Source organism: Galleria mellonella, unplaced genomic scaffold (genome assembly GCF_026898425.1).
Source record: "Galleria mellonella isolate WM207_F2 unplaced genomic scaffold, CSIRO_AGI_GalMel_v1 utg36, whole genome shotgun sequence".
Classification (NCBI taxonomy): Eukaryota; Metazoa; Arthropoda; class Insecta; order Lepidoptera; family Pyralidae; genus Galleria; species Galleria mellonella.
Window position 1 is genome coordinate 4,017,536 of NW_026442086.1, and position 25,975 is coordinate 4,043,510.

A 25,975-nucleotide genomic window follows, 5' to 3' on the forward strand; every position below is an offset into this window, starting at 1 on the left:
ATAAAACCCAGTTTAATTGGACTAACTTTATTGTAACTGATTGTCTTCTTAAAATATGAACAAAAATACAAAATTCAGGTACAGTTAGGTCCATATATGTCTATCTTAATATACCTTATCTATGTATTATAGTGTACTTACAAAGTTCATATATCTTGGTAACACCAAATTATAATGTCTTATTACAATTTAAAAACATTGATATTGCATTTTAAGTAAAATTAACTAGGTATTTTTTGTATACTATTAATGACGTGCTTTTAACCAACGATAGATATATGAAAAGATGCAAATTTAAGAAAAGTATGCTAAATTGAAATTGTAAAAATTTTACAATAGTCATAAGATTATTGTAAATACAAGGTAAAGCTTATCTAGATTGACTTTAAAGGTCTTGTAATCAAGCCTTAAATAGTTTTTAAAGAATCAGTGTGTATGCTTTTAGGATTTATTGATATTCATTAGGTTAGGCTTAAAATAAAAAATTGGATAACCAAAATGGAAGATAAAAGAGGTTGTACTAACTCCAAATAATTAAAGTCTGTTGTAATAGTAGACATTTGTAAAATATATCTACAAAGTTACTACTTCTGAATTTTTATGGATTTTACGAAAATAATGTTAATACTATTATGGTTATTTATGACGAAGTGGTCAGCTGTAAAGATAGGTTAGGTAAATTTGTTTTTACTTGTGAAAATGATTTTTATGTCCTGATTTTTTTATTTTTTATTGCTTGCGTGCCCGCCAGCTGGCGGATCAAGATGTTGACCTTGACTTACGCTACCTCAATTTACGTGAACTAGGAATTACGCGATTTTCATATCTCGTCGATTCGATTGTTTGAACGCCAGACAACTGTAGATTAATCATTTTGTCCACACTATTGTTAAGCTAATGTACGTATTTGAACATCTTTTGCGAAATATGCATAGCTAAGAGCTAAAAGACAAGGAATTAAACCCTGATTTACACTAATTCGACTTACGCGGTCATCACTTAGACCTACATATTGCGTATGCATATGGTAGGTGCAAAGCTGCAGATCGTGTGATTGCAGGGAATTCGCGGAGTATGCAGTGGAATTCTGTCTCACCAGTCATGACAGATATCCTCTGCTGTAGTTTTAGAAGTAGTGGGAGACAAGGAGAGATGTAGATAAACAATTTTAATTAAAATTAATATATATGTTTACATTTTCTATTTTATAGGTTCACTGAGGTATTTAATAGATTACGTACTTAATTAATTTTATTACGAACATCATTCATCACTTATATTTATTATACAATAGAAAATCGTTTATATAACTAATACATAAAAATTTTATATAGTTGTACACTAAAAAAAAATATATTCTAGCCTATAATTAAACACATAGAGAGACAATATCATACGTTTACAAGCACCTAGGTATTAATTTACATTTAATAACTGCAACAATAGAAAAATGCAATAACTCAGAGTGGTTTGTGTCAGTTCTACAAATTATTAAGTGACAAACCGCGTTCAAGTTTATGTCGACAATATATATGGTTCACGAGTTATTGCCACCTTTATTTATTTGTTACTGACGCTTTGATATTAAACACAATCTTGACAAGCTAAAAAGTTTAATGTTATCTTAACTTTGATATTTGGTAGAACTTTATATACTATATCTATGAAATTTATATTCTTTTTTGTAGAAAATGCAAGCGTTTTTCTAATAATATAAATAAAAAAAATTTTTATGTGAACGCGATCGTAATATATTTTTTTTACAACCCACTCTAGGCATAATATAACTGTGTCCCGTACTGAGAATATATATATATATATATATATATATATATATATATATATATATATATATATATATATATATATATACATTTTTTCTTCATGATATTAAAAAAATAATGTTTTTTTTTTGTACCTGTTTCTACTATTTATAAAAGTACACAAATATTATAATTATAGTGAAAAATATTTGCTAAATAGTCAATACCGATAATAATTTCATGAAATACAAAGTAAATGTGCGTAAATTTTAACAATGATCTTAATTTTATGAAAAGTATTTTAAAATAACTACAGGCTAAAGATAATAATAAAAGCATTTGTTGTGAAACTGACTAGCAAATTTTGACAACATCGGTGCCGTACATTTATTGATGAGGATTCTTTTGTATGAACATGACGTGATACGTAATCTGGAATAAGAAAAAAAAAACATACAGTCATTATTTAAAATATAGGAAATGAATATTTTATAAATTGTTAAGTTGATGTTCGTAGTCAGAGGACCTACCATGAAATGTTTTCCGAAAATACGAAATTAAATCTAAAAATTTGCAATTTCACTTCATGGTAGACCTTCGAGTTACTCATCAAAGGAAATCCCCAATTTTACCACACAATTCACCTATCAAACTTTATCCAAATTTTCCTAGTATGAGTGAGTAACTATTTTATAGTTATTACTCACTGTAATTCCCGGCTTTGCTCATGTGCATTAAAAAGTACTCTATGTATTAATCTAAAATGTGTAAAATTTAAAAAAAGTGGGTAAAATTTTATTCATTCAACCATTTAAGTGGTATTAAGTAACAAACATTTTTACAAACTATTGTAATTTTGTTATACATGTACTTAAGTATTGTAAAATTGTAACCGGATAATGTTTGAACAAAGGAGATATTTAGAAAGAGTTTTATTAGAACTATAGAAGCAAAAACAATATTTTTTTTGTAATTTTGTCGCTTTATTTGTTTGTCTGTAGGTTTGGCCATGTTATTGAATGCAGTTTTTATATTTAGTTCCCAAGGCCGAAATTAATATTTGGTGTAATACATATCCACATTTATTTTATCCCAAAAACAGAAGTTGGTTTATAATATAATAGCAGGAAGGATTGAGTACCTTTCATTCAGTGTAAATCTTTTAACCGCACGCCAGGGTCGTCGGAAGACAGTCTGCTTTCTTCTGTGATAGCAGTGCTGGTCATGTTGCCACTCTTTCTGGAGTCTGTCGGTATGTGAGGTAGACCACGGATGCTACGGTACCTAAGAAATAGGTATAAAACATTACTATTGTAGGTAACATTATGTTATGTTAAATACCTATATTGCACAAGACATGTTATTAGGAAGAATAAAACAAATCATGCAAGGAGCTTATGGCATTTATTTCTTTCTGTCTACCCCGTAAGAGACCTGATGCATAGACATAATACATACATACATTTATAGAGCTAAGTATATATGTTGAATACCTACTAAAGGCACTATTTTGTGACTGATACTATATTTTTATTTTCGAAAAATTATCTCATTAAAAGACAATTGTCTTGACTTATAATAAAATATATTTATCCTATATGACAAATAATTTTATTGTCTTATATTGGTAAAATACCTGCTAATGAGTATTTTAAACCTACTGTCATAACCTATCTCTCGTAATATATTATTAATATTTTGTTAGAAGTAAATCCGGAATTATTAATCTATGTCTGTTGGTCTTTGGATTGACAAGAATTAAAACACTATCTTCATTGTCATAATCTTGAATTTTTATACAAAGAGACACTAGGTTCTTTGTTCATAAAACTCAATGTAAATTGAAAATAGCTATTTATAGCTTATTTAATTTCCAATTTTTAGTTCCCTTACAAAATAATATTTTAAGACACGAGATAATCTAATATATAAAAAATCTCGTTATTTGTAGTCGCGCACCTTCGAAACGGCTCGGATTTTTATGAAATATTTCATGTACCATATATTTAATAGGTATTTTTTTAATGGGTGAAAATGGCATGGTAACCCTGTATGCGCTATCGGTATACACTGGCGGGGTATCAGTGAGAGGTGATAGGTGAGGATGAAGAGGCAGGTCAGTTAGACCATCCTGACGAATTCAACGATAAATTAGTCACGATAGTTTCCAGGGGGAACCGCGTGGAGGTCTATTATAGGTTACTAACAATCCCTTCCCCCTATTTGGTAGGTATGAGAATAGGTCGTAAAGTATATAATATACCGCTGCAGGGTGTCTCTATCTCTAATTTATAAGCAGACTAATGTTTACCGGATCAGCTAGTGTTTTATAATGTACAATTGGTTTTAGCAATATATATGAAAACTCATGCATTTAAATTGATTTTAAAATAAATATATGTACAAGAATTTGTGAAACATTATTTCATGTCAGGAAACAACTGTCTCATGTTCGGTGTTTCCACTTAAAATCAGCACTGTGGTATTATCGAATACCACAGTATATAACTGAGTGGAAGTCCCATTAGGTATTCACTGAAGCACGTGTAATCAAATGGTTAAATATGTAGTTTTTTTTTTTATATGTGAAATACCGACAAAATGTGTTTATATTTTCTATGTATATACATAGTATTTGATTTAGCTCAAGTTTACGTTTTCAGTGTGATATAAGACGCCTATGTAACTATGATATAATGTATGCAACTATGATGCTTGATAAACGGCTGCCTGCAATCCAACTACCTACCACGATCAATAAAAGTTACGTTCCTTGACATGAAATAATGTTTCACTAGCTCCTGTAGACATTATTATTATTCACTTGTCAAACAACTGATTGTATGAATCATTCATTACTAATTGTAACCCGTCGTTTTGTCCGCTCGAATTATGATAAATGTTTTATCTAGGTATTAATGTATAATTTTGTATGTACCTATATGTATCAAATTTTATTCAAATTCGTTCAGAATTTTAATAATTACTGAGTAACAATCTTTCAAATATTTTTATAAAAATTTGAATGATTATACATATATTATACATTTATACATTATTACGAGTATATTAGTAACATATAATTTTTGAAGCAAAACATTCTCATTTTGTATATATATTATATTATTATATAGAAACATATATATATATATATATACACACTATAATATATATATATATATATATATATATATATATATATATATATATATATATATATATATATATATATATATATATATATATATAACTTTTCTAAAATTTTAATCCATAAAATTAAGCAAAAAGGACATACCTTCTGACAATCAAGTTGCGCACTTTCTTCTTCCAAACAAAGATCATAAATATGAAGAAACCAAGCATTATGTTTGAGATATCGACTATCACCCAATACAAGTTGGAGCCACCGACGGCGAAACTGATCAGTTCCACAGACCAATTTATACCCATCACGACAAACAACTTCAGGTATAAGGAAAATCTGAGGAACAAAAGGTGTACATGTATTTATTCTTTGAACTTAGGTAAGTAATAACAATTATAGAACTAATGTAAGCAAAGGTGAACTTATAACTAAAAAAGAGATCTCTTTTCTGAAAGAGATCTTTGCACTAAACCCAATCCATACATGCACAGGCATAGGTATATTAATTTTTAGACTTTCACGTTGCATGGTTGCATTGCATAAAGCTATATTATTTTAGTAAGTTACATATACATATCTATATCTATACTTATAATAAATCTGTAGAGAGGTCAATTCTGTCAATTCTGTTCCAAAATAACTATTGGGGGGTGATTAGTGATCGATACTGATGCCAAAAATGCAATCAGTAAAATTTTTGTCTGTCTGTCTGTATGTTCGTTACAGAAACAACAACTACTCGACGGATTTTAACGAAACTTGGTACAATTATTCTTCGTACTCCTGGGCAGGTTATAGTATACTATTCATCACGCTACGATCAATAGAAGCAGAGCAGTGAAGGGAAATGTTGGGAAAACGGGAGAAGTTACTCAATTTTTAAGCTTCCGTCGTGTGTGCAGCCCTAACGGCCACTTATTAAAATGTAAATATGTCCACCCGTGCGCCGCCGGGACGGGCCGCTAGTTTATAATAAACTATTTGGCCCTGCAAATGTTGTTTTGCGCCTACTGCCATCTACCGGGTCTATTGTTTCTTGGGAATAAAATTTATCTTTAGATATGGCAAACGATGCATAGTTACATTTCCTTAATATTAAGTCGGCAGTTTCAGAGTCTGGCGTGAAGAAATATAGTAACTCTGAATATTTATATATTAAGATTCATTATTTATTTTTTTAACTTTCATATAATTAAGGATATTGTTCCACAAATAACTGAATTCAATTGTGACGAAACCAGTTATTTTAATTTAAAAACTAATTAGTGAACCGATTTTGATAAAGTTTCTATACTATACGGAGTTTAAAAAAAAGACGGAAGCTTTTAGAAGTTAGTTGAAAACATATTATGACAATTAAAAATAATAAAAAAAAAGGTAGATATAAAAGGTGGTTCTATCACTAGGGCAAAGTTTCCTGGCTCAGTTTTCATATAATCAGGTTTCATATAAATCATATATAAAAAAATGCTGAACATAGGTCTTCCTCATAAGGAGAGTTTTGCCCATAAGTTGCCACGCTTCGCGGGCAAGTTAACAACCGCAGTTAGATTTTAGTGATGTTTTAAGAGGGATGCTGTTTTGCCCGCTCGACCATCGAGTTTCCGTAGTCGCTTCTTTAGATACCCACGGGAAAGAAAGGCACTCCTTCCTTTCCCATTCTATGCCGGCGGCGATTAGGTTACTTGTTGGTGTCTATATCACAAACTTACCTCTGTTTGTCATTCTTCATTTTGTCTTTTGATGTTGACTTGGATCCCTTTAAAATTGAAGTCTCCTGTTTGATGGAGCGTATACGATGAGCTGTCACCGAAAAGAACACTATGTTGCATACAACCAGCACTAGGACTGGTGCGAAGAAGTATATCAGCTCACTCAGCCAATCTGAAGATGTTGAAAAACAATATTTATTTATTTAATTTAATCAACTGAGTGAGCTTTACAGTTTTTCATTACGCTCACACAGGAAAGCATCAGTACAATAAAACATGTGTTAATAAATGGAATTATATTAATTGGATTTAAATTACAACATAACATGGATAGAAATAACATCTATATCTCTGAACACAAACAGTCTGTGGTCATCCGACGAAACTCCAGCAAGTTAGAGGCAAACACGTCTAATTGCGGATACCGGCTGAAAATAGAGATAGAGGAGCTTGCTTAATCAATTCTGCTCTTCTTAATGAAATATCAAATTATTAATGTACATATCAGTTCCTTTATGAGGTAGACAGATATTATTTATGCTACAGTCTACTGCAGGTATATTAGAATAGATGTGTGTAGTTTTTAAATATATAATATAACCGTTGTAATCGTAATAAGAAATATCAATTATTTTAATGACGTCATATAGTGATTATTAAATCATCTTCATAATAATCATTAAATTTAATTAATTCTGTTGATTAAATGAATTACACTAACGATGGCAATGGCCTGTGGTCTCGGTATAGAATGGGCCATCCTCTCCTTTCGGGTATCGTAAGAGGCAACTAAGGGAATTTAATAGCCGAGGGATGGGCAGCAGCGTCCCTTTTAAAATATCACCAATGGCTAACTGCGGTTGTTAATCCTGCTGCCAAGCGTGGCAACTAATGGCAACACTTTCCTTATGGAGAAGGCCTATGTTCCGCAAAGAACGTTAAATATTTAATAATAAAATACACTATCGAGAAGTAGATATGGGCCACTTTGGGTGGTTTTCAACAACTATGATTTTTGTCTAATTTTAGTGAACTTTTTTAATATTTAGTCGTCAGTAATATTAATATAAAAGATAAATCATAAATTACCAGACAATAAATTACCTTTACAAAATTATTATAAATGTTGCAATAGAACTGTGAAACGATAAATAATTCCTCTTTAATATAGAGGTACATAGTAGTTCATTTAACTAATTGATGTTGGATTTACTTTGTAAAATTATTTATTCAGAGGTAAAGAGACACGTGTAGGTATACCTCGGACGTTTTAACATTGTTAGATCAAGATATATCTACGTAGAAGAATTGTAGGTAAGATTGTGTTTCTGATTGCCTACTTAATTTCTTTTTTACAAATGCTTGGCACATAGTCTCACTCTCACAGAAATAACATTATGTAAACTAAAGTGTAATTATTATAATTAATTTCATAATATTTTATCTACTAGTAGTGACGATTATAAGTATAATAATACATTTAAAATTGCCATTAGGAAACTCTTTTTAGCAAAGCCTATTTATTAAACGTTTACTTAGATGACAAACGTGCATGGTATTAGTCCAGTACCATGTTATTAGACCATGCCATTTTAGACATGGTAAGTTTAAGTAAATACAATTTTTTAACAGAGAATTAAAAGGGTAACTCTTGAATTTCTTACGGATTCTTTTCAACATAAAAATTGACGATTTGAAATAGCTTGTAAACAACTTTAACAAGTGTTACATGTCACAAGTATGTGTCTAATACAAACTAACAGATAAATAAGATATATTATTACTATATCCATACTGTTTGTCTTGTTCCGATTCCAATGAGTACGAGAAATATTTATCTTTGTGCGATGTAAATATATTACAAGATAAACCACAAATTATAGAGCAACTCGAATAAATATTATGACAGCTTATTGAGCAGACAAAAGAACTGTATGTACTTACATAAAAGTATTACAAAAGAATATAATTTTTGCACATATAAGATATGAGATATACATATATGTGATTAAAATTTTAAAGATAGGGTAAAAGTAAGTAAAGTAAGTTCAATAAGTCCATAGTAAGTACTGTTCGGCGCTCAAACTGCGAAACGAACGGTTAAAACTAGGCTCCGAGCAGCGATCTAATAATTTACCTGAAGATGCCTTGTTTAGTGGTGAAACACGTTTCACAAAATGTGCATGAATGAAATGGCAATCGGAGATGATGGCTAATATGGAAGGTTGTGGAGCTTCTGGTAGTAATAGTGGTGGTCAATTATCGAGTGTTGATAGTCACACATATACTAATGGTAGTGGAGTTAAACAAAATAATTCTAAACAACTGACCAGTGGTAATGGTATATTTACAGGGCGTTACTACATCTCAAAATGTAGACTTACTATCACATATAATAGGTGTATTTACTCAATGGGGTAGATTCTGAAGTGCCATTTATTTAAACTTATTTCATAAAAAAATTTAAAATGATTGTCTCGCAAAATTAGATAAAATTACTGTTTTGTGAACCATTACAAATTAAATTTATATATATTATAAATTTCAACTCCAGTCTATTAGAAATTTACTTTATATTTGTCCTTGAAATAAGGATTTCGCCGTGATATTCATTCGAAATTTTAATTTCAGAGACAGATTTATAAAAATTGCGCCTCAGAATCGACCCTTATATGGCACTAAAGACATACGTACTGTCGAACCAACACCTCCGGTCTCCAAAGCCTGGCTTGATAACGCTGGGTGGCAAGTTAGCGTATTGCATGCCGATGGTAACTGCAGTCAATAGAAGCGGAATACCCCATGCGTATGCACTGTATATGGTGAAACGTCTTGTTTCCCGGCGCTTTGATGTACTGCTGCCTCGGTAGCCACTATGTTTAAAAAATCAAAAAAGATATATAATACATATATTACAAGAAAATTATACAAAGCAGTTTAAATTATTGAATAAATTGTGTTCGAAAGTCAAATTTAACATATTTAAATTTTAATATCAGAGAAGATAAAATTATAAAAATTCACAATATTTTTTATTAGTTTTCTTACAGGCCAGTCAATCAATAAAGAACTCTCTAAATTATTGATATTTCCAATAAGAACTAGCTATTTATGAATATCTATCATACTGATTGTTACAGAACCAAACCAATATCTGAAATTTACGAAAAAATCATCACATGTACATATGGTATATGCCTATAGATATATTATACATATATATGTGAGAATAATGACTTCGTAGCTTTTGTTTCGTAGCTTCGTAGCTTTGATCATAGGTTATACTAGTTCTACCTAAAAAATTGTCGCTAATCGGTTTTGACGACAAGCTATTAAATAATAAATGTCACGTAATCGTTGTGTTTAATTAAGTTGTTTTTATAATTACATTATTGTTTAAAATATAGATCTAAATATAAATTTAGAAGTACTACGACATACAATGGTAGACATTCAGGCAGGTTGACATTTTAGTGTTATGGATGCGAACTGTAATATGGATAGTTAAATATAATGTTTTAGTAGCTAGGGTATTTACGATGTATCAGCGTATCATTCATATTAGGACACTGAACTAGTCGTCAAAGGTAATAGGCAATAAGGAAGATAATTAAAAAAAAAATGTTTTTTTAAACAAAGACACAATTAAAGCAATTAAGTTAAGCTATCATTATTAGAAATAAAAAATTATGTTCATGTGTGTAAGTCTGTATAAGGAAAGGGCAACTGTATCTTAGGATTTCAATGAAAGTATCACTGTAGTGAAAAGCTAGGCAAAAATCAACTTTTTTTTTTCATCAATTGCATTTCAATATGGGTAAAGGTGAGTCCATAATTGTTTGGTAGATTATATTTATCGTGTTGATTATATGATAATATTTTAATTTCTATGAAACAAATAGTGAATTAAGTAAGCAAAGTTTATATATTGGCCAAATTTGAATTTAGTACCATCGAAGTAATAATATTTGAGTCGCGATATAAAATCGAGTCGTTATGTGCTAGTATAAGTATTATATTGTATTTCAACACGCTCAGCCAGCACTAATTTTTGAGCGTTCACGTAAGCTATTGTAAACCGTCGATTTCATGGAAACAGCGTGTATTACCTGTATAACCTAAACGTGTCATTTCTTTTTTATAGACTTAGGTTGAATATAAACAAAGAAGGTCATTAGGTTACATTTCAATTAACAACCAACCTGTATACTAAGATTATACTTAGATTAACCTTTATACTTAGATTATAACGCCTTTTTAACAAAAATTTTTATTTACTTCAAATATGGTTTTAGTATTTAATTTCGGAGGGTTTTTTTTTGATGAGTCAAAATGGTATGGTAACCCCGCCTGCGCTAACGGGATACGCTGGCGGAGCACCAGTGAAAGGTGATAGATGAGAATTAAAACAGGCCAGTTAGCCCATCATGATGAATTCATCAGGAATTAACCATGATAGTTTCCAGAGGGAACCGCGAAGAGGTCGACCTGGTTGGGTATATTGCTAGCAATGGGATTCTCAGTCTCCATTACTAACAATCCCTTTCCCCCCAATTTCGGAGGGTTGACATCAAAAGAGCATGTACCACCTATTATCACCATACATACTATTTAATTATTTGATTACATCAATTTGATTTAATCAAATAATTTACGAAATGTAGTACTGAAACCAATTTTGATCAATTTCAACAGGTACTGTTAAAATATATTACTTTATTATTTTCATCTGTTTGGAAATAACACCAATAATAAAGCCCATACTTTTGTATTTTTTAGTTTGTGGAAATTAATTTGTAGTATCATAAAACGGACAGAGCGGCCGAGACTACTAGATGACTAGTAAGTGTTAATAACGACAGAATGAATCTTTTGAAAACGTGCCTTTTGAAAAGTAAATACTTATTTTGAATTTGTTTGCTTTATTTGGACAACAATACGTAATAAAAACTGTGCTATATCATTTGTGAATAAAATTTATGTTCGAAATAATTTAAGTTTTAGATAGTTTTAATTTTCAATAGTATAATAAAACGTGATCAGACAGTGGCTGCCACATTTGAATTCTATTTTAGGTCGTGGGGCATTATCTAGTTAGTATTAATGATCAACGACGTCACTAGATTTAATAATAAATTTTGAATGGTACTTATATGTCGGCACACAGTAATAAATTTAAATAGTTGAAATGTCGTTATTAATAATGATTATTTCTATGAGAGTTTCTTAATAAATCAACATGGTTTATAGTCTTACCTTTGCGATTTTTGAGAGGATATCATCTTGCCGAGTCTTATTCCAAAAGGTAGCAAGAAAAAATAAGATTAAACATAAATAAATAAAAATATATAAAATTATTGGTTAATTAGGTTTGGTCTTTTGGAAAACAAAGCACAAGAAAGAGACGTTTTACAAGTTATATCTACCTTAAATCTATCATTAGCATCACGACAATTCATTAATTACCCACTGTTGGAACATATCGTTGCTATATCTTTGTAAGATAATTATTGTCCTATTACCACTATATTAGAGACGCCTTGGTAGTATATTATATAAAATATTTTGGTTTTCTTATGTAAAATAAGTACTTATACCTGTTTACTATATACAAGTGTACCTATTAAAGCTTTGTTCGCATATTTTTTTATAATATTTTGAGGATTATAACTAGTAATAAAACAAAATCGATCATAATACTGTTTGCAAAAAGATGTGCGAGCATAAATATAATTAGTGTAGGTATTATTCCCTATATATACTATATTTCACTGAATTGAAAGATACGCCGCCATCTCATTAGCGTAGGCAAAACAAGAGAACGCCAAATGCTAGTGCTCCCATTCAGGGACCTTCCCACATTCATAATTTATTCATTCATCAATCTTTTCATGCAAATTGTGGAGTCTGTCATATTTTCGTAAATATATATATATATATATATATATATATATATAATCTGAATGTACCTACCTATAATATAGCAAAATAAAAAGGTAGTCAAGTCACTATGCCAACCAACGTGATGGTTAATAATTATTGTCAATGCTTATGTCCATTCATGGGCAGAGTGTGAGCTGTGACAAGACCAATGGGATATTAATGGGCTATTTGTTAGCACTATAAGGTACGAGTATAAATTTTTATATGATTTGAACTTAACGACTAGTGATTAAACATTACTACAATCATGTAACAGTGGACCTACTACATACACTCCTTTTTCAAATAAATTTATTTACATTCTATTGCCCCATTTAAAGAATAATAAAAATATTATATTATACTTAAAGTGTAAAAGGCTGTCTTATCCCTAAAGTAATCACTTTCAAATACCTTTGGATAAAGGAGAAAAGAAAAACACTGTAGCCGTATTACATTATTATTAGTTAGTACATTGTGTTTGTTGCCCATAATTTATTCTAAGTTACTTAGTTCTAAGTTATTTAGTTGCATAGAATTTCTACCTGACGCTATATTAAGAGTATTAAATTTTAATAAGATGTGTTATTATTGTAGTTGTTTGAATATTTTATATGAACATGGCTATGGCAGAAACTATTTACCGTAAATATTTATTATTTTTAATCAGAATAATATCTTTTCTTATGAAAACACCTACTTATGTCACTTTAATTTTCAAATAGAACTCTACTGACGTAGATATTATATACTGCAAACTATGTCATGCGAATTAAGACGAAAAGAATCTTATGTGTTAATATAGGTTTAAATTTATTCAAATTCGTTCAGCCCTATAAGCGTAACTAAGTATATATCTAAATAAATATACGCCCATATACATTGAAAGAAATAGTAGGATATCTAATAACAAACTATGAGAGTAATACATTAAAAGATATTGACGTCATATAATTTGCGTCATAATAAGTACTCCTTTGTTATATTTTAATTATAGGTTAATTACATTTTCATTGATATCTGTTCACTCATACATACATTCATACAGAGTATGAATGACTGTTGTATACGAGTCGGATTTAATGTTCTTATATATTAGTTTGTAAATCTTATTTTTTTTATAGTGTGTGAATTTTCTTAATTATAAACGAAATTATAATGTGTTGTAATATAATTAAGTCTTCAGTAATTAATATTCATTTTATATGCCAACATATATTAGTTTTTATTGATAGTGATATGTCAGTCTGTCTGTATCGTTGATGGTTCTTATACCTAATTGCGTTTGTGTAAAGTTGATTAGAAAATGTTAATTATAATGCAAACCTAAGTTCTTGAATATATATTTGAAGAGTATAAAAATAATGTTTCATAGCAAAGGCGTTGCTTGACTCTATGCATTTTCATGGGACTGTAAGTTACTTATAAAAGTTTTAATATTGTCGCGTTACCTAAATGTCACGGTCGTGCTATACTAAGAATTTTACATGTAGATTGTAATTTTGCTATTTAAATAAAATTGTTACACGCAATTCTGTAATCAAATAATTGAAATTTAGTTTGAATTTATTTATAAATTTGAAATTTTTAACAAACAAGGTATATCTCTTTAAACGTGAGATAAAATGTTAGATACATCGAAGTAAAAATGAAGGTTAAATACAACGTCAACTAAAATTTCACGACACCGAAGTTAATTTTTATTCACATGAGCATTTCAACGTTAAATCAAGGAATTTATGTACTCGTTTGTATTAAATTTCCTTGTGTTAGATTCTTAGATAAATAACTCTATTCTAAAGAGAGTTATTTGTCTAAGGTTAGAGACAGGTAACACGAATGCAAGCTTGTGGTATGGACCTACAGGCGCATACTGCAATCTGCTGGCGAGGGTATGACCGATCTGCAATTCAGTCACAATGTAAAAATATACAAACTTTGAAATAAATAAAAATTTGAAAAAAAAATTGGGAGTCTAAAATTTTTTTTATTATTGCTGGCATGTAATATAAATAGAGAAAGAAAATTGTTCTACAATTTATATATAATTTTTTTAAATATTTTCTTTTATTACTGCTAGATTGCTTTTAAATAAATAACTTTTAACAAATTTTAGATTTTAATGCATTCAATATTTAACAAACACAGATAAATTATAAAGGCTATGCACATAATAGTAGATAGTGAAATCGATTCTGAGGCACCACATGTCTAAACCTATTTCTTAATCTAACATTTTAATGTGATAGTTTCATGGATCATCATAAACTAAACTTATAATAATACTGACTTAAATCTATTAGAAATTTAGTTCATATTGACCCTTAGATTAAATATTTCATTGAGATATCAAATCGTAATTTTAATTTTATAGAAAGATTTAGAGTAGTGCTTCTTAACCGATGGTCCGAGAAACACTGATGGCATTTCGAAGCATATAAAGTTGTTCTCAAAACCATTCAAGCCAAAAAGATTGAAATGAATGAAATGAGATTTATTCGTAAAAAACATAACTTTAGTTTCTTAACTAATATTATAGTTTTATAAGGGTACAGATTATGGACACGTCCATGATAACGAGTCAACACAACGCGCGCTGTGCTACAATTTGAACAATAAATGTAAGACGCGTATATTACATTTATTCATAGAATAGATAAAACAAAATCTATCGAGATTATGCAGTAAATGTACACGTATTGCTGTGTGAATTGTTTGGAGTTCAAACAGTTGATGTTCCATGGCAAGACAGAAATTTAGTCAAATGGTCCTTAATTACAAATGGTTAGGAATCACTGTTAGCGCCTCAAAATTGATTCCATTGTCTGTATTTGTAGGGAATTTAAACTGAACATTAATGAAATAGAGAGAATAGGTAATCGCTAATCAATGGAATAATAAAGGCAATATTAATCATGAACAAATTACTATTATTATATACCTTTTATACCTAGAGGAATCATAAATATAAGTATGTTTACAAATCCTCGTAAATTTGGAGTCTACGGTTATCATTAAAACACCTACATACGTGTTGCAAATTAGGAATTAATGATCTAGAAGTTACCAATTTTACAACCCATCTTGCATAGATAATGAAGAATCATTTAGATTCTAAATAAGAAATAAGAAAAAAAAAGAAATTGCCGTTTTTGTGCCTGCTAGATAATTATGACTATATTATTATGACAACCTTGGCGATGTGTGGTTTAAAACACTAACTTTTCAATGTTCGTGAATCTGAACAATATAAACATTTATATTCATGAATATATAAGGTATCGTAATCATACGGGTGTTTTTATGCATAATGTGTTTATTTGAAAAAAAAAAAATCTATAAGTACTTTTACAGCTGAAGCCGTTTAGTTAGGGACTGGATGGCGTTATATGATAATGTCTAAGATTATTTATTTATATACAAACCACATTATGCACGGAGTGATTACTTAAATAAACTACCTTCTTTACACTACCTATGTATCTTCTACAATTCGTTTTAGTTTAAACTGCAGTAAAAAAAAATGAAGCATCATTATTATAAAACCATATTAAAAAAAATAATGTAAACAATTGTTTAAATACCTGAACGTCCTCCAGATATCGAAGCACATGACGTTAAGCCAGAAAAAGCTCGACTGGAATGCGTAGTATACGATGAAAGCTGGAAACAAATTGCACATTAATATTTGCATCTTGCTCTTGTTGAACAGAATATATCTCGTTTGATAAAATCTATTGGTTTTCAGAAATGTGGGAATTTATCTACAAACAATTATTGTAGAAAGAAAAGATTTAATTTTTTGTTTGTAATGGAAAAATTCAAAAAATTCTTAATCGATTTGAAGAATGATTTCACTTACATAAAGCTATATCATCGGACAGAAATATTTTTTAAAACATACAGATCCCTATACTATCTACCTGTGCGAATTAAGGGCGGGTCGCTAGTTTATAAAAGTATTAAAAGTTTTTTTTATAGGTATCGTAACTTTTTTTTTTAAATGGTAATGAAATGGAAGCTCCGCGGAATCGGTATATGCAGAGTACAAGTGAGGGATGACATCGGATAATTTTTTAATCACTTAATAATTTTTGATATATGAATTTCATATTTTATTAATATTTCTATATAAATAAACTCGATATTATTTAGTAAATTGCCAAATATCTAATCGTAAATTAAAATGTTAAACATGAATGGTCAAACATTTTAATTATCCAAACAAATGTCAAATGTGTTGAAAGAATATTTTAAATAGCTTATTCACGTATGGTTTGTATATGAATAAAGTAAAAATCAAAGGTTTACAGAAGTCAGATTTCTCGCGGGATACGAGATCAATAATAAGATAAAGAAATAAAGAAAACAAACGAAGTGTGTCCAACGCGGTGCAAACAATTGGATCTGAATACGTAATATTATTTCGGAAATTGAATCAATCTTTATAAGTACGAGGTTAAATTTAAATAGAGTACCTATTTATAAGGAATGGCACGCTATTATTGGCTCGTTTAGCTTTTTATCTATCGTTTCATAATAAAAACGATGGAATAATGTATAGCTTGCTGAGCGGATATTTTTAATATGTATTCCTGTTTTATACTTTTACTTTTTAGCTATTTTTTTCTTATATTTTTAGATTGGTCTCATAGAAATTTTGTCATATTCGATTCGGTAGTTTAGTTTTAAATCAAAATAATTAGCTTCATCACCATTTAAATCCGTGTTTCTTTTTCTGAAACAAAATCTACTTTTTAGTAAACTATTTTGTATTAATATAATGAAGGTCAACTGTCGACATTTGATTATGAAAAAAAAAATCTATAACAAAATAATAAAATTATATTAAGAGTATATTACTGCTAGGAAGCAAATGATGACAGTTATATGTTGAATTTATTTTCTATGAATATCCTAAAGAGCTCTAGATATTTTAAGACAATATGAGCCTCCTAACATGTAGTCAATATGAGATTATATTATAAAAAAAAAGCATTTAAAATAGAAAAGAAAATAAAAAAAAATATTGTGATAGTTTAGTTAATAGATACTGATATTACTATACAAAAGAATCATGTCTGAATCCAAAGAATGAAGTACATATATATACGAGTCTCGTATGATGGCTAAGTTATAATTTTCGTCACATTTCGTCGGTTCATTACTGTTGATTGTAATAGGTATATTTACGAAACGGACGGCGGCCTTTCATTTATATGCCCTACTTATCGTGTTTATTATATAAATACAATTTTCCCAAAGTATATGGGCTATTTGTCTCTTATAGGTTTAATATATAGTTCAAGGTGACTATTTATGATTGCTGACCTTTTAGGTTTGTAAATAGATAATATTTAAGGGATTTTTAATTATTTGTATACCACTTTATCGTAGCAATATTGATAAATAAAGTACATAATATACGTATTTTGTATATATTTACAATATTACTTGGTTCGATATTTATTATTATATTAAAATCTATTGATAAGTGCATTTTTTTGTATAATATATGTTATATTATTACAGTATACATACAAGTTAAATACTTTTTATTTGTAACTAATCATTAGTTGGTAGAGAATGCCATACGGTATTAAGCTCTACATTTGTACAGTTAAGAATAAAGAAAAAAAAGAGCAATTAAAAGTCTATGGATGTTTATTGTTTTTTTTTTTTTTATTTTTATTATTTTTGTTATCTATAAAGCTCAATTTCAGTTTAGTTCGAGTATTATGAAATTAGAAATACTAATAATACTATTATTTAATATAAAGGAACACACAGGTTATTATTATGCCGGTTAATCAATATTCTTAATCAAACCGACGAAATTGCGGACATAGTTATAGTTGAAAACAAAAAAATATTACGTGTTGTGATCCCACAATATTTGTCTTTTTGTTTGTATAAGTGCCTATACGAATTACGAGAAAGTTGATAAGAAATTTTACTGTTTTTTTGTTATTGTACAGTAATATTTTATAGTACAATGTTATTTAATTACATATAGACTGAATATATGAACAAATTACAACTCTAAAACATTTATAATAATCTCCATAATCATGATTACCATCTCATTGTCATTGTTAATTGTGAATTATTTTATACTGTCACGTAATTAGAATTATTATTTATTGTTTTAATAATGGCCGTGTGGTCTCGGCATAGAATAGAACACCTTTTCCTTTCCCGTAAGTGTCGTAAAAGACGACTAAGCGAGGACAAGGGATGGGCAGCAGCATCTCTCTTAAAACATCTCTAAAGCCTAACTGTTTTGTTTACAAACTTTTTATATGAATATTCATTTACCACTTGATTCCTTCAATAATAAATATTGACTATCAACGTCGATATTTCTTGGATCCTTCAAAGTATTGGCTAACGTAGTCATATCAATTAAATTGGCAATTTTCTGGGAAAGGCCTAATAATAAATTTATGTACATGACAAGTTCTTAGCGAATTACCTACTTTGTGGATTCTAATGGGATACATTTAAGCAAATTAATTGTAATTATGATTCGTGGAACTTTGGTTTTTTAACTCTCCTAATGATGAAGAGGAATAAAAAGATTATCATCATTAACCTTCCACATAGGGAGGGGGGGGGGGGGAGGTTGCCAGTAGTAACCACGCTTGGCAGGCAGGTTAGCAATCGCAGTTAAGCTTTGGTGATGTTTTAAGAGGAATGCTATTGCCCATCTCTTGACCTTTAAGTTCTCTTAGTTGTATCTTACGACACCCATAGGAAAAGATAGGATGGCCCATTCTATGCCGGGATCATGCTGCAAAGCCTATATTCTCCGTTAATTCATGCAAAATTCCATGTCGATTCTAAAAATCATTTATTTTTACATACCACTATTTATCTTTTCTAATAACCAGACTATTTTGCTGGAAGAAATTCCTGTAAGGAGTAATCTCGCCTATATATATGTACTTGAATTTGTAATTAAATTTTATTTTTTTATGCAACGGTGAATGTCAAACGAGTTGATGGCACCATACAGCTCATAAATATTGCAAATAGGTACTAAAGAAAATGCTGATTTCTTATGTGAATTGTTTAATTATAAATATGTAATAATTTATGGATATAAAAGAAAAAATAAGAAAAAATATAATGTTATTTACCTCATAATGCAAACAGTGAGATTGTATATTTCATAAAAAGATTTAGTTTTTTATTTTATTTATAAATATAGTAAAGAAGGGGAGATAAGACTATAAAAAAAATCTTAAATAGTTGTATATAGGTATTTTTTGTCATAAAATTGTCAATGTTGTTTTATAATAAAAGTCCTTAAATTAAATAGGAAATAGAACAATATATAAGACGGTGACTCTAGTAATAAGTAGATCAACAAGGTATAATGTGAAATCGACAATTTAACCTATTAACCCGTAGTGAGACGAAACTGTACAAGGAATGTGTGGGTGGCCTGCTTTATAGCCCATTCATATTCGTTTATATATCGCCTATAACTGACGTTGAGTAAAATTAGACTAAACATTTCGCAGAGAATATCTTAGAATCCGAATACTTAAAACAGCACTAATCATAAACTGGTGAATTAATAATAATATCTTGACTCGCGCGAGACTGGTCAAGTCAATATGAAAAAATTTGCCAAGAGCATATTGGACAGGAATAATTCGAGTTCTGCATCAATGTCATAAGGTTTCACTTTGTTGTTTCTGTAATAAGTCATTAAACGTTTTTTTTTAAGAAGATTAGTGAGTTTCTATTTGTCTATATACTTTTTTAAAATTTTATATAATACGATATCCCTATGTATGCTTAAATCTTTAAAACTACGCAACGGATTTTGAAGCGGGTCTTTTTTAATGGATAGTGATTCAAGAGGAAGGTATATATTTATAATACATGCATAATATAGTAGAGAAACACTGATAATTTAAGAGATTTCTAATGTGATTTGATGTAATGTGCACCCGTGCGAAATCGGGGCGAGTCGCTAGTACCAAATAAAAGTAGTAGAGCTATAGAGATAGAAAACGAAAAAAAAATGTCAGAGGAATTTTTTTTCATTTCTTATTATTATAATATAAATGAGCCATTATTATAAATTGTTGCTAATTGTAGTAGTAATTAATGAAAATACCTAAATATATGTTATGACATATCCATGTCATCCATTTCATACCACACCCGGAAAAATACTTCCTAATTGAATTAACTAATATCACAGCTAATTAATTTTGTAGAATGCGTTTCGTTGGCGTTTAGTTCAGCGTAATAGCGATGTGAAAGTATGGGGGAATAAGGTGAGGGGGGGGGGGTGATAATGGTTGTGGGCGTGGCACATGTTGACATGACAGTTGATTAGGTGTAACAGGGTGTAATAGAAAAAATGGTGATTTAAATACCATGTACGTACTATATATGACAATAATGTAAAACGATTATATCGTGAAGTATTAAAGATTTTGTGTCACAAAAATCACCGACTTCAGTTATTTTCTTGTAAAAAGTAAACTATTGAACCGATTTTTATAACATTTCTATGGGACCAATATAAAAGTAAATCCCATCAGATAAAAAGCAATAATTTTTCAAATTGGTTTATAAATGACGGAGTTACTCGTATGAGGTAACAAACATTTAAAAAATACAACCTTAATGACAACCTCCTCCTTTTTTGATGTCGGATGAAAATACATAATACTAGTCTATTAGATAAAGTACAAACCAATCTATAGATAGAATCGCTTCGGTCAGCGCTTACATAAGAAAGAACAAGACAGTGCACGTCGTCGTCTCATTCTATCTCACAGAAACACTAGCGATAACGATTATACCACTTGTTCGAGGAGCAGTTTATACTGATGATAAATTGCTACCAAAAAATATACAGGGATAGAACCGGGAAATACAGGTACCAACAATCCCGAGAATTTCAGGTTCTTTACACTAGTCGAAAAACCGGGAACTAAATATCAAGGAAATCTAGAAAGCACCTTCCTTTTCTATCATTATCATCATATGCCTACGAAGTTACTCCAGTGTTAACGGTTATATTGATAACTTTGTATAAAATCATTTAATTAATATAAACAGCTTATACGCCTTCTATAAGCTGTGTGGTCTCGGCATAGAATGGGCCACCCCTTTATTTCCCATGTATGTCATATGAGGCAACTAAACGGTCGAGGGATGGGCAGCAGTGTCTCTCTTAAAATATCACTAAAGTCTAACTGTTGTTGCCAACCCAAGCCAAGGGTGAAAACTGCTGGTAAAGTTGCCCTTATGGGGAAGGCCTAGGTTCAGCAGTGGACAGTTAATATTTGATATAATAAAAATAATAAATATTAAACGATTGTTTACAAGACAAAAGTGCTTGACTCTAAATGGTCATGCATTAAATTATTTATGTAAAATTATTATTCATATTACGAATTAAATGTGACAGATATCCGATTATATTTTGATTGACATACAATTCAATTATAATATTTACAGTAATGGACTTGATTAGTCCAAAAAGTTATTTAATTTATTACACTAATCAAGTCCAAACAAACAGCGTATGAGTTATTTTATTGATACACTGTTTGCTAGTCTGTATTGACACTAATTCATTCTAATTGTAATATCAACTTTTGTTAAAAAATGCGACAGTTGAGTATCTTGCTCGTTCTTATTAGCTGAAGTTCCATTCCAAACAAACGTTAGTATCATAAAAAATACTTATCAAAATTGTTTGTAATTAAATATATTTAAATAAGAAAAGTTCTTATTCTTAGGAAAATTTTATTGTTGCACCTCTAGTGGATAGTTTTGGAAACTCGAGATTTCTATATAAACTTATCGACGTAAACATGAACGCAGTAGTAACATAAATTTATAATTTACATTAAAGACTGAAAATTATTATAAGATATGAGATAAGTATAAAATGATGTTATTTGATGTAACGTAAATAATTTTTTAAGACTAGCATTGTCTTATAAGACATTCGAAGATATAATACCATTCAATCGATTTAAAAAAAAGAGGTTCTCAATTCGTCTATATTTTTTTGTTCCTTTTTTTCTTTTCCATCTAATGTCGGATGAGTATTGAATAATTAAATAAATACTTACCAATAATTACACATCCTGTCATAGCTATCCTCATTTGACCAGACTGAATCTTCAGGTATGCCAGGAATATGTAGGCCACAATAAGACCTGAGCAATACGCCATCAAGCACATACCATGTAGGTTTCGTAGCTCAGGAATGAACGCGTACACAACAAAAGTTGCGATCAGGAATGGAACGGATAATAGAAGTCCTGAAAATGAAAACATGCTTAGTGTAATGTTTGCATGAGAGAGTAAATGTTTGTTACTCTCTCATGCAAGTACTATCAAATGGATTTGAATAAAATTTGGTACACAGATACGTTATATCCTAATTTAAAACATAACACACTTTATATAAAGATTAACGCAGGCAAAGCCGCGCTGTGCAGCACTAGTTGTATCACACGGTACAGCTAGTTTTGGTACTTACTGACCAAAATAAGATTGTAAGGAGATTGATTACGTTACATCTGGTATTCTATGCTTGAATTGTAAAAGTAATTCGTATTTTTTGTATGTACGTATAAGACGTCTTCATCAATCGGGACCGATTTCGATCATTCTATTTGCAATCGATTGAGTTTATTCCTGTTGGAGCCTGTTTTTCTTTGCGGATTAAAACCCCATTTGTGATTGCGAACATAAAGATTCCACATTCTAAATTTAAATATTTTAAATGCTATATCTACGGACCATCTCGTCATTTATAGGCGTTATTTATTATTTTTGAATTATTAAAAGATTACTAGTCAATATTTATTTTGTCATGATCGTTTTTTTTGTGGATCAATACACATAACCCATTTTGCCATAGTATGGCAAAACGGGTATGTTTTGCATTACTCAGCAATTTCAAAGAACCACTGATGATACAGCGTAATAAGTGTATTGTCTTAATACAGAGAAAAGTTTGCAGCAAATATCTCTAATAAACAAGTACCTACATAATGTTTCCGTCAGTTTTTATTATATCGACTACTTCTGAATCATCATTATCATATCAACCATTAACTGTCCACTGCTGAACATAGGCCTCCCCATAAGGGAGTTTAGTTAGTAGTTGCCACGCTTGGCAGGCGGTTTGGTAACTACCTACGTCTGAATACTGTAGTAAATTTTATTATGTTTTGCTCTATGATTAATACGTTTGTTACGAGGAAACACAAAATATTTTGCCAACACCAAACATGTAATGGGACTAATAAAAATTTATTGATCCATTAACTTAAGAGGCAGGATATTGAAGCGATAGTAAAATTAACATGAATATGATAGCCCTCGCGGCTCGAATTTACTCAGAATAATAGTATTCATCAAGTGTAAAACTAATGAGTTTTAATGTATTTTGTTTCGTTATCGTTTATCCATTACCGTTATCAGATAAGAGCCGTTCTCGCTCAATACTTGTGTGGACTAACGGATTTACTTGTGTTAGATAACCGCCAAAATAAATTATAATCTAAGTCTTTAGTTTAGAAACCAAATTAAACTGACAACTGACAACTTTATTTTAAGGAATAATACACAAAATATACAAAATATACATGTCAATTTAAGATATAAACAAAGAAAAAATGTATTATCGGGCACTCAAAACAGATTTTTATCATCCGTGATATGACACTTCATTATATTGATAATATTACCTAAACAAAGATTGTGAAAAAAATATTAACAACAAAGGATAAATAAATGTAGGTCGAAAATAAGATTTTAAAAATATTTTTAAAGCTGCTTATTTGAAATTGTTAAATTAATAATAGGTTTAAATATACCTTCCGATATCTCGAACTCATTAGATTTGAAATTTTCGAAATTTATCCGTGGTGTAGTGGGGAACACACTCAGCTCGGACAACAGAGAGATGTGGGTTCGAATCTTATTAGATCGAGATGTCGCAAAGGATTTTTTCAATCTACTCGTATTAGTCATTTAAATACATTTTGTTCCACAAAAACAGTGACCTTAATCAATAACAATGACTTATTAATCAAAATAAAATAACTATAAAACCATTTAGAAATAGACGAAGATATCACAAGAAAGGAACAGGCGAATATAGAACTTCCTCTTTTTGGAAATAGTCTAGATATGTTTTTGCGGAACTTTATTGGCATCGTGGGTTTGGCACCAGACAATTCTGGGATGGCCACAGTACAGCCCACTCTTAAATATGCCTACAGGTTTGAAGGGTGGAAAATAGCAGTGAAATTATAATTGTGTGTGAAACATAGTCCTCATGCATGAGGGATGCCATGGACATCACGACACTGTGTATGTTTCTCTGCAGGCGATGGTAACCAGTTTTCATCAGACGGGCTGTTAGTTTGTTAGCCATTTCATGTTGGAAAAGATAAATCTATTGAAAACAAAAAAGAAAACATAAGAAGCAAATTCTCACCCACGGCGTATCCGACGTAAAGAATTTTACTATCATCTATGATGGGTTCTTCCGGGTAGCAAACTGTGGCCACCATTCTCAGGGTCTCCGTGGAGTTCTCCATCATCATATCGATGCAGTACTCTTGGTTATTTAACCATTGTGGTCTGCCTTGTACTACTTCGACAAGAGTGCCGTTCTGAAAAAAAAAATGTATACATTAAAAATCTTTTGTAAATTTTGTTATTGTGTTTATTTATTTTATTAGGTTATTTATTTATTTGATCTTTAGGTACAAAGTTATCTTATTATTATTATTCATTATTTTAGTTCTTTATTTGTAATAGATTCAATTATAGATTTATTGTGACTCTTAACAACAAAGGAAATGCTAATTGAGTTATGAGTAGACTTTGAATTAATTTAATTAAATATCATTAAACCCTATTAATATACATTAAACGTATGTTAACACTGAGCTAACAGCGTTAAAAGTAGCACTATAAAAACATATAACTGTTTGTTTTATCATTATCATCATATCAGACTTAACTGTCCACTGTTAAACATAAGCCTCCCACTTGGGGGTTTTGCCAGTAGTTGCGGATTGGCAACCACAGTTAGGCTTTAGAGATGTTTTAAGAGGGACGCTGTTGTCCGTCCCTCGCCCTCCTCGCCTTACGACACCCACGGGAAAGGAAGGGGTGGCCTATTCTATGCCGAGACCTATAAATAGTGATGTATAGCACTGTTTATTTGTTTGTACTTATTTATAACTTTAGAATTAAGAAAAATAATCATCAATATCGGTTGAAAAATATATAAATATGTAGTCGAATTGATAATCAATTGAGAAAATTATCTATTTAACAAATAAAAAAAATAATTCCAAAATATTTCACCAATGATCATTATATTTCAAACTATATATTTCAACATACTTATTGATCAAATT

General features: G+C 30.0%; 1 protein-coding gene across 1 annotated transcript in view; it reads right to left on the reverse strand.

Moving 5' to 3' along the window:
* Window positions 1-1,855: 1,855 nt before the first annotated feature.
* LOC113514620 (G-protein coupled receptor Mth2-like) overlaps window positions 1,856-25,975 on the reverse strand; it is a 32,323-nt gene continuing 8,203 nt past the window's right edge. Inside the window, exons 2-9 of the mRNA XM_031910372.2 lie at window positions 25,042-25,219; window positions 22,658-22,849; window positions 16,127-16,205; window positions 9,315-9,493; window positions 6,621-6,792; window positions 5,059-5,244; window positions 2,905-3,047; window positions 1,856-2,195 (exon numbers count right to left, since the gene is read on the reverse strand). Coding sequence (XP_031766232.2) covers window positions 2,912-3,047; window positions 5,059-5,244; window positions 6,621-6,792; window positions 9,315-9,493; window positions 16,127-16,205; window positions 22,658-22,849; window positions 25,042-25,219 — 1,122 coding nt within the window. The 3' untranslated portion in view covers window positions 1,856-2,195; window positions 2,905-2,911. The remainder of the gene's footprint in view (window positions 2,196-2,904; window positions 3,048-5,058; window positions 5,245-6,620; window positions 6,793-9,314; window positions 9,494-16,126; window positions 16,206-22,657; window positions 22,850-25,041; window positions 25,220-25,975) is intronic.